Source organism: Ipomoea triloba, chromosome 14 (assembly GCF_003576645.1).
Source record: "Ipomoea triloba cultivar NCNSP0323 chromosome 14, ASM357664v1".
NCBI lineage: Eukaryota > Viridiplantae > Streptophyta > Magnoliopsida > Solanales > Convolvulaceae > Ipomoea > Ipomoea triloba.
Window position 1 is genome coordinate 13,040,160 of NC_044929.1, and position 11,511 is coordinate 13,051,670.

Below are 11,511 nucleotides of genomic sequence, written 5' to 3' on the forward strand. Positions count from 1 at the left end.
TCGGGAATGTACAACTACTGCAAATCCCAACAATTTTGAGAATACGTACAACCTCAACCTTGTCTTTCTAGCTCAATCATTTGCATGTGTTTTTCTCAATAATTTTTGCATGTGCCGTCTTCTAAATCATTATTTCTTTTATTGCGGGCATTACCAATTACCAATTATCAGGGACAGAGTCAGAAATTCTATCTAATAGGGATGAAAAATAAAAACAGATGAAATATTTTGGAAGAAAATATTAATTAAACAAGAAGATTTAATCTCTTGAGCTCTATCAATTAAAACACGTATATATTTAATCATTTAAACTACTACACCTTTAAGTAATTTATATGTATATTATTTACTTATATTTAAACATTTACTATATATAAAGGGTGAGGTAGGATGGGGAGGAGCGCAACTACTAGATTCGAGAATAAAGTTATAATTTTCTTATGTTCAAGCTTTGGAGTCTTACACAAACAAAATCCCCAAATTGATTCAAACTTCGTACTCTATTAAAAACTAGGTTGCATTTAATTCCCTTCTCTAGTTTTTTTTTTTTTCATTTTTTATTTTCAAATTGAAAAAATGTGGTTGACATATTTTTTTATTTTCTATTCTCTAATATTTTATTTATCTAGAAAAATAAAAACTTTCTTCAATTTATAAACGCATCAATTTTCTCTTGTTGTACCACTGTAAAGTATGGTTTTGACTCTCAATTTCAGAAGTTTAATTTGATAGCTTTAGACTCTAATTGATAAGGATTTCAATGCATCAATGTATAAAAATCACAACTTGACATTTGAATTTGACAGGCAACCAACAAATTTGACAAATTATTAATAGTCTAGAATCAAATTGTTATTTAAAAAAAAACTCAATAATTGAGATTTTTTTTTGAAAACCAACACAAAAAGAATATACTTCCTCCATCTGATTCGGTTAACCAGGCTTGATTAGGGTTATTTGTAATTTAATTTTTCATAATATTAAGTTTAGTATTAGTATATAAAATTTAGATATTTAGAAACTACATTAAAAGTACTATTAAACAAAAAAAAAAATAAGTACAAATATTAAAGAAAATAAACAAAGAAGAAAGAGTTAGTTTGACAAATGAATGATAAATAGAATAGGTAAAATGAGACAGAGGAGTATTAATCAATAAGGTGATGAATGCATGTAAGAGGATCGGAATCCCAAACTAAAGGACAACTATCAGAACTAACTAACCTTCGTAGTCAGTTCATGAGCCAAGCAGTTAGCTGACCTACACACACACACACACACACGCACGCATGCACACTCACTCACTCACTCAACGAATGCACCGCACTATCCAGCATGCATGGGCCGGCGCACCACAATTACTCTATAAATGCAGTGCACTACTCTAGCATGTCGAACTAAAGGAATACACCACAATTACTCCACCAACGCATCGCACGATTCCAACATGTTCAACGCGAAAACCTTGCGGTGCATTCGTGGAGTAATTAAGGTGCATTCCTCCAGTTCGCATATTTGTATGGAAGTGACAGTTCGCACTTGATCCGAACTATATATATATATATAGACACACTTAATTACATGATAATTATTAGTAAAAATAGAAAAAGAAAAAAAAAAGAACAAAAACAAAAAACAAATACAGTATATTTAGTTACTACTTATCGCCCAATACAAACCCATTATATTCTACTCCTACATAGAAATATCCAACACAACTATTGTGGAATTCTCCGAAACATTATTTTGTAATAACCTTATAAAACCAGTAACTGATTTTCCTTAATTTAGTAAATTACTCCGTATTATATTAAAGAAAATCTTAGTAGCTTAGTAGCTGTCGATAATTGAAAATTTTCCAGCCTGCAGCCATTTTTTTTAATAACGAGAAAAACTTAAAACCATTATTCTAAGGTGTGTTGCAAGAACTAAACTTGTGATATTTAGATATAAGACTCATGTTTCATCAACTCAATCATCTCTTTTGCACAAATAATCTTTTAAATACTTCCATTAGTTTGTTTTCCAAAAAAAAAAAAAAAATACTTCCATTAGTATAGTATTCAAATGCTTCATTAATATATGCTCTCAATAATTATGATTCTGGAAGATGAAAAATAATGTTATTAGAAATTATAATTGTATTGAAGTATTATATTTATCGATCCAATATATTTAAATTGGAATGTCATATGATCATATCCATCACTTTCAAAAAATAAAAAATAAAAAATTAAGGATGTTGTTTTCAAAAAATAAAAAATAAAAAATAAAAAAATTAAGGATGTTTGGTTACCTTGGTTTTGTTTCTCCAACTTAGAGTTTTTTGACGGAGTGAGTACAAACATTGAGCAATTCATATTGACAAACGATGATGTTATTATATTTATGTGATTGATGTCTCAGTCACCCTATAAAGAGCATATGTAAAAGGGAAAATTAAACTTTTAAGCAATTTTTTTGGTCCCTAGAAAGACATTGAAGTATTGCTTTTGAATGTTTATAAGTATAGAAAATGTGGGGCAACACGAGTCAAGTTAATTGGATAATTAACTTGATATTTGACTCTTTATTAGAACTGAGTTTGAGTCGGTTAGTTATAGGCAACATAGCTAGTTTATCAGTTTATGGTCTTTCGTCGCCTAAGACTTCTTGGTTTAAGTCGGCCAGTTATGAGCAACCTATGTTAGCTTACTTCCTTGTAGTTTTTACCGACTAGGGTCAAGAGTCACAAGGCAGGTAGCAACGACGAACTTTCACGTGAATGAAAGTATAAAATATGCACTGAAAATTGTACAATTAAAAATATTAATAACTTATGGCACTCTTTTATTAATTATTAATATTTATCTACTCATTTTAATTTCACCGCAAATTATTCATAAAAATGCTACTTTAGTGTCAATCTAGGACCAAAAGTAAAGATGTGAATAATTGAGAATGAAAATTACTACTATTTTCTTACTTATGTCATGTGATAACAAAATGTTTTGTGCTTATAAAATAGTTAATTTGATCACAAGTTTTTTTTAAAGAAAAAAACTTCAAAAATACGAACAACCACACAAAAAAAAAAAAGTAAATCAACCAATGACATATCAAAATGTGAATTTGAAAGGAAAATAGAACAATATTATATTGTTGAACATATCTCCATTACCGATAAACAAATAGTACCATTTTTTGCCGAGAGGTCGTAGGTTCGAACCTCAAACTTCAGGGTTTGAGCCAGTCAGTTATGGATAACCTAGACTGGTTTACCTCCTTGTGGCCCTTTGCCGGCTAGGGTCACAGGGAGAGGAAAACAACCTTTAAAAAAAAAAAACAAAACAAAAAACAAAAAGTACCATGTTTTCCATGTTCATAAAGAAGCAATATCATTGAATACTACATCTCCAAAAAGTAATATGATTCTTTAACATAACAATATTCCCTCCCCCTCCCCCTCATCTAGGCATTTATAAAGTAATCAGTTTGCACTTCCAAGTCTGATCTTTCATCTATCCACTCCACTGAACAAACCAGAAACAAAAGTAGGGAATTGAAGACTCCAAAAACATCATCTGAACATACAGAATGTGTTCAACACTTTCATATGGAGTTTGTCCTTGTGTCACACCTCAAAAATACAGCTACAGAAAAGCAAGTGTGAAAGCTCAAGTGCTCATATCTGCTCCTACTAAACAAGCACCCCTCCCTCAACTCTCAGTGCCCCAAATTCCCATACGCGAAATCGTGTACAGACAGTCACAGAGGAACAGCCTACAGCTGGATACAAACAGCAGGCCGAGGTTTCATCCCATGTTCCTAGAAGAGGCATATGAACGTTGCAGGAACATCTGTGCAGAATATGCAAAAACCTTCTACTTAGGTAACTACTACATGGATATATAGTTTCTCCCTTTAATTCCTTTAGGCCTTCCATCTGCAGTGTTTTGACCTCATTTGTCTGCTGCTGTTTAGGTACACAGTTGATGACAGAGGAAAGACAGAGAGCAATATGGGCTATTTATGGTAAGAATTGAACTTGTTGTCATCAAAATGAGGAAACAGATCATAACAAACGGACAAACTGTTAGGATCAAGCGCTTACCAGCTATAAATCGAGAGGCAGGGTGCTGGGCTTGGCCCTTCACCAGCTTCTGTCAAACAATCCCTTAGCTACCCATTGCTTGACTTGGCCTGGCCCTTCACTGGCCTCTGCCCAACACAAATTAAATTTGGTCCTGTTTGGTAAATGGTTGTTAGCTGATCCCCTAGCCACCCATTGCTAGACTTGGCTCGGCCCTTCACTGGTCTCTGCCCAACACAAATTAAATTTGGTTCTGTTTGGTAAATGGTTGTTAGCTGATCCCCTAGCCACCCATTGCTGGACTTGGCCCGGCCCTTCACTGGCCTCTGCCCAACACAAATTAAACTCTGGTCCTGTTTGGTAAATGGCTGTTAGTTAATTGATGTTAGCTGATTGGGTTAAATTGTTTTTGTTTGTTGTTTTGCAGTGTGGTGCAGGAGGACAGATGAACTAGTTGATGGCCCCAATGCAGGATACATGAGCTCTGCAGTTCTTGACAGGTGGGAAGAGAGAATAGAAGACATCTTCAACTACCGGCCCTTTGATATGCTTGATGCTGCACTTTCTGATACTATCCACAAATTCCCTTTAGACATTAAGGTAGGTCAATTCATCCCCTTTTTGTTATTCACACAACTTTCCCATTAGACAGTAAGAACAAGTGATCAGCTAAATCAGAAATTGTTGTTTGGTGTGGTGTGTGTATAGCCATTCAAGGACATGATAGAGGGAATGAGAATGGACACGAGAAAAAGCCGGTATGCGAATTTTGAGGAGCTTTATAAGTACTGCTACTATGTGGCTGGAACAGTGGGGCTAATGAGTGTTCCAGTGATGGGGATTGCACCAGAATCCCCACTTTCTGCTCACACTATATATCATGCAGCACTTCACTTAGGCATTGGGAATCAGCTAGCAAACATCCTCAGAGATGTTGGAGAAGAGTAAGTAGCTAGTGTGCAGTAAAACAATGTTTCGTTTGACAAGAAATACTATTTATTGATCCTGTTTTTAATTTCAATGGCTGGCAGTGCACTGAGGGGGAGGGTATATCTGCCTCAAGATGAGCTAGCAAGATTTGGATTGAGCGACGAGGATATTTTCGCGGGGAAGGTGAGTGATAAATGGAGAGAGTTCATGAAAGAGCAGATCAGAAGGGCAAGATTCTACTTCAATCTAGCTGAGGAGGGTGCTTCTCACCTTGACAAGGCTAGTCGTTTGCCGGTAAGTAAAAGTCCTAAATTTTGGATCTGTATGTTAGTTCTGTCTCAACTCAAAGTTTAAACTGAAAAAATAATAATAAATGCAGGTTTGGGCATCCCTGATGTTGTACAGAAAGATTCTTGATGCCATTGAGGAGAATGAGTATGATAACTTGACTAAGAGGGCATATGTTGGGAGGTTGGGAAAGCTTGTTACTTTGCCTCTAGCTTATAGTAGAGCTCAATCTGTGCCCAGTTTGGCATTTTAGTTGTTAGATACTTGGCTGTAAGTAAACATTTATACATATAAATCATTCCCATTCCTTGTCATTTCTAATAATTAAGGGATCAAAGTAAATTTTACAGTTGAATTAAATCAAAATTTATTTCTTGTGAGGGTTCACATGAATAACAGTGATATTAATTAGATCATAGACTAATTATTACCTAATACATTTCTTACACTAACTATTGCCCTTTCGAGGTCGTGATTCTATACCATACCGAGTATTTCACTCAAAATATTTGAAAATTTTCTTTAATATTGATTTTAGTTACTAGTTACTACGCCTTTTGGTTTAGGACTATTATTCAAGTGTTTTCTTTCTTCCTTTTTACAAACTGCATTATAAAACACAACTATCTTACCTTACATAGAAAATATCAAAAATTACACCTAGGCGCTAGGCGATGATCGACTGCCTAGAATTTCAACGAAATCTCCATTCTAGGCGCTGACGATTAGCTAATTTTCTGTGATTTTTTAAATGAATTGTTTTGCTCAAACCGATGTCATTTTTAGTTTTTAAATGAATTGTTTTGCTCAAACCGATGTCATTTTTAGTGAAATAACCTTATGTTTTGCTCAAACCGATGTCATTTTTAGTGAAATAACCTTATATTATTCAAATTTCAACGAAATCTCCATTCTAGGCGCTGACGATTAGCTAATTTTCTGTGATTTTTTAAATGAATTGTTTTGCTCAAACCGATGTCATTTTTAGTTTTTAAATGAATTGTTTTGCTCAAACCGATGTCATTTTTAGTGAAATAACCTTATGTTTTGCTCAAACCGATGTCATTTTTAGTGAAATAACCTTAAATTATTCAAATCGATCGCAAACCCAAATAAATGTAATAAAAATTTTCAAAATATTAATAATTTGTAAATTGTAACTTTGTCATGTGTTTTGATTCTTTAAATCTTTATACAATTTACAATTCTAGTTGTTTGGATTATGAAGATATGTTTTTTTTATTTGATCATTGACTTCAAAATGTATCATAATTTTTTATTATTGACAGTTTCTCAGATGCAGTCCATTGTTACCAAATCCATTTGTTGGCTGCTGAATTCGAGGGTAAAGTTATAAATTTCTTATGTTCGAGCTTTGGAGTCTTAAACAAACAAAATCCCCAAATTCATTCAAAATCAAACTTCATACTCTATTAAAAACTAGGTTGCATTTAATTCCCTTCTCTAGTTTTTTTTTTTTTTTTTCATTTTTTATTCTCAATTTTCTATTTTCATATTGGAAAATTTTGGTAGACGTATTTTTTTATTTTCTATTCTCTAATATTTTATTTTTCTAGAAATATAAAAAAAAATTCCAATTAATAAATACGTCAATTTTCTCTTGTTGTACCACAAGAACACGAATGCAATGCACTACTCCAGCATGTCGAACTAAAGGAATACAACATAGTTACTCCACCAATGCACCGCACTATTCCAGCATACCCAGGAGCACGTGAAGACCCCTATGGTGCATTCCTAGAGTAATTGCGGTGCATTCCTTTAGTTTGCACGTTCGTACAGAAAGGACAGTTCGCACCGGATCCAAACTATATATATATATATAATAAAGATCAAATGCGGAAGAGGTTTCCAAGTGAAACATACGTGTGAATGATAGCCATTGATCTTGCCAAAATCAATCATCCAGATTGAACACTAATTAAAAAAACACGGTGGCATTATGATAATTTTGCATATTGTTGAAAGCTTAAGGTGCGTATTTTCAATGCTTAAGTTGCATCATTTTAACACTTAAGGTGTGTCATTTCTACAATTAAGAACTTAAGGTGCGTTATTATTGAAACTTAAGGTGTATCATTCCAAAGCTTAAGGTCTGTATTTTCAAAGTTTAAGGTGCGTCATTTTATATTAACACTTAAGGTGTGTTATTTTAACATTTAAGGTGCATCAGTTATACACTTAAGGTGCATAAGTTCTACACTTAAGGTGCGTCAGTTATACACTTAAGGTGCATAAGTTCTACACTTAAGGTGCGTCATTTTAATACTTAAGGTACGTGATTTTAACACTTATGGTGCGTAATTTTACTACTTAGTGCGTCTTTGTAATACTTAAAGTGCACTATTTTTAACACTGAAGGTGCGCCATTTTAACACTTAAGGTGCGTCATTCTAACACTTAAGGAGCGTCATTCTAACACTTAAGGAGCGTCTAACACTTAAAGTGCGTCATTTTTACGCTTAGCTTCTGCCTTCTAGGACGAATGTTTTTTTTTTTTTTAATTTTCATTGATTTGAACTATTAATCTAGATTTGATCAATGGCTCAAATCTCACCGCATGTTTCACCTAAGAGACTCTTCACACCAGATCTCATCTCTCTCTCTCTCTACATATATATATATATACACACACACACACATATACACATACACACACACTTAACTACATGATTATTGGTAAAAATAGAAAAACAAAACAAAACAAAAAACAAGGACAGTATATTTAGTTACGCCTTATGGCCCAATACAAACTCATTATATTCTACTAATCGTTATACCCTGCACCACGGTGCACATAGCAATGTGCACCACGTACGTAAAACGTGTTAGTGGACGCGGACGCGAATGACTCTAAGTTTAGAGGCTTTTAGGTTCATGGTTCAAAGACATTGTAGTTGCTATTATTGTAGTGTTAATTGATTATTTTACAAGACCTGTATGGAACAATTAGAGCTTAGGTGTAGACAAGAATGTGTATATATATGCTCCAATAAATATCATTACCACCTTAAATATCCATTGTTGTTTTAATTGCACATCTTTATAACTATAACAATGTTATAATAGTAAGTGAACAACAAAATTTAAAAAATAAAAAGTAAACTCATATTTCCTTTTTATATATTAAAATTAATAATATTAATTGTTTTTAAGAATATAACATAAAATTTACTTCATATATTTCAAATATTTAGTCCGTGCATCGCACAGGTGGCATACTAGGCATTGATAAAAGATCCTTCAGTATATAATCCTTAGGTAAATTATTTTTTGTGTTAAATAGTTTTTAAATATATAAATTTTATACGGAGTATTTAAACGCTAAGTTTAATATTATGAAAAATTAAACTGTAAATAATTTTAATTAGATATTGTTAATTGAACCGAACATATAAAACGAGAAAGAATGAGTAGTAAATTTAATTGACAAAATGAAATAAATTTGTTACCTTATTTGAAATACTAATAATATTGCATTTATTTATATTAATACCCTACAATAATGCTATTTTCCCTCCTAATTTCATATACTAGCCTACTCGTTAATGGCCCAAAAGCTTTGATTGTATACACAAATATATATATGTGACAATATATATATATATATTTTTTGAAGGTAAATGTAGCTATTCCATTAATTCATAACATAAAACGTTTACATCAATGATCAATAAAATGGTAAACCATTCCTTACAGTCAGACATAGAAACAACTTTTCTAACTATGCTATAGAAAACTTGAATCGCAGATTGTTTTATAACTATTAAGCTATATTTCTTCAGGGAGCTTAAAGCTTCATCAAAGATCTGGGTCTTCTTCATCATTCTTTTTTGTTCACCCAGGATAAGATCAACACTTGTCGAAACCAAACTAAACGATTTATGCTAATGAAAATGAAAAGCTCGTGAAAGTAACGAGGGAAAAAGCTCGTGAAAAACCTCAATCAGTTAGAATCTATACAATTCCCCTCATGTTACAGCACAATTTATCAAAATAAAACAATTAAATATATCCAAAAATAAAACATGTTCAAAGCGCACAAGGCCCTACCAAAAAATTCTATACTGTCAAAACAGCACGATACACTATATTAAATATTTAAAAATAAATAAATAAATTAAGGAACTCCATAACCCACAAAAAATTACTACAAATTAACAAAACCCTATAAATCAATACCACAAACAAAACCCATACACTAAAATATACAATTAAATTTACCAAACAATATTTAGGGAAAGATAAACCCAAGAAAACAGAATCACGAATTCAAAAGAGACACTACAAATTATCATATGTCCAATAATCGTTACAGTTCACTAGAACTGAAATACTTTTAGAAGAAGATAAATTTATATTTAAAAAAAAGAACAAAAACAATAATGTTCGATAACAGTGAAGCACTTTCAATAACTAAAAAAAAATACTTAACACTAAAAATCATTTCAAAAATAAAAAGAACACTTAAAACCACCAAAAGTCATAAACAATTCACCTAGTTTACTGAAGTCTGTCAAAATAACCCAATTCAATACATATATCAAAAACAATTTGAACAAATAATGATAAAAGAACATGACCCATCATAAAGAATCAATAAGAATTTAACTTAAATTACAACAAAATGTGTCAAATAACCAAATTCACTACATCAAATACAACTAATCAAAGCACACCGGCCTCAATCAAGAATTCACCTTTAAGTTACGGCAGAATGTATCAAAACATAACTAAATTCACTACATCAAAAACAACTTATCAAAAGCACACAGGCCCATCAAGTAGAATCCATAACAATTCATCTTTTATAACTATTCAAATTGTATCCAAAACTGAAACACTTACTGATCAAAGCACACAACCCCACCAAAAAAGATGAATAACGAATTACCTATTGAAAGCAGACTGTCAAAATATTACCAGATCAACTCAGGAACTCAAAAACCCACAAAATAACTACAACAAATTATCAGAACCCTCAATAAATCATTACTGACTCAGGAACTCAAAAACCCACAAATAATTACTACAAATTATCAGAACCCTCTATAAATAAATACTGCCAGAGACAAAACCCATACACAAAAAAGATATGCAATTGAATTACGAACAGTATTTGAAAGCAGACTGTCAAAATATTACCAGAACAACTCAGGAACTCCAAAACCCACAAATAACTACAACAAATTATTAAAACCCTCTATAAATCATTACTGACTCAGGAACTCAAAAACCCACAAATAATTATTACAAATTATCAGAACCCTATATAAATAAATACTGCCAGAGACAAAATCCATATACAAAAAAGATATACAATTGAATTACAAACAGTAACTATTAAAACATAAATCCTATAAAAATAAAAACAACAAAAAAAACAGAACAAAACAAAATCCATATACAAAAAAGATACACAATTGAATTACGAACAGTAATTAGTAAAACATAAATCCTATAAAAATAAAAATAAGAAAAAAAAAACAGAACAAATTTTCAAAACCCTCTATAAATAAATACTGCCAGAGACAAAATCCATACACAAAAAAGATATACAATTGCATTACGAAGTAATAAGTAAAACATAAATCCGAAAAAAAAAACAAAATTTTTAAATTCAAAATGATGAATAACGAATAACCTTATATTGGAAGCAGACTGTCAATTGTCAAAATAATACAGATGGACTCAGGAACTCAAAAACCCACAAACAATTAATACGAATTATCAGAACCCTCTATCCTTATATTGAAAGCAGACTGTCCCGATTGACTCAGGAACTCCAAAACCCTCAAACAATTAATACGAATTATCAGAACCCTCAAACAATTAATACGAATTATCAAAACCCTATGTAAATCAATACTGCCAGAGACAAAATCCATACACAAAAAAGATAAACAATTGAATTACGAACAGAATTTTAGTAAAACATAAATCCAAAAACAGAATAATAAATTTTGAATTCAAAAGACTCACTACAAAGTATAGCACGCTCCATTCGACATGGCCAAGAAGAATATATATATAAAAGGGGGAGGGGAGGGTTGCAATAATGGAGAAAAAGGATGACAGAAAGAACAGTAAAGAATTTAAGAGTAAGAGGGCTAATGGAGATGACAGAAAGAACAGAAAAGAAAAGAAAGAGGGAACCTGAAATTAGCCATCGTCGTCGCGGGAGGGTGTGTGTGTGTGTG

At 32.1% G+C, this 11,511-nt stretch overlaps 1 protein-coding gene across 1 annotated transcript; it reads left to right on the plus strand.

Annotated features, from left to right (window-relative positions):
• The first annotated feature begins 3,461 nt into the window (after positions 1–3,461).
• On the plus strand, positions 3,462–5,614 carry LOC116005197 (phytoene synthase 2, chloroplastic-like). Its single transcript, XM_031245453.1, has 6 exons — positions 3,462–3,871; positions 3,964–4,014; positions 4,500–4,672; positions 4,781–5,016; positions 5,104–5,296; positions 5,382–5,614. Exons 1-6 carry the CDS (start codon positions 3,577–3,579, stop codon positions 5,541–5,543), a joined length of 1,110 nt encoding a protein of 369 aa, XP_031101313.1. The 5' UTR covers positions 3,462–3,576; the 3' UTR covers positions 5,544–5,614.
• Positions 5,615–11,511: the final 5,897 nt, after the last annotated feature.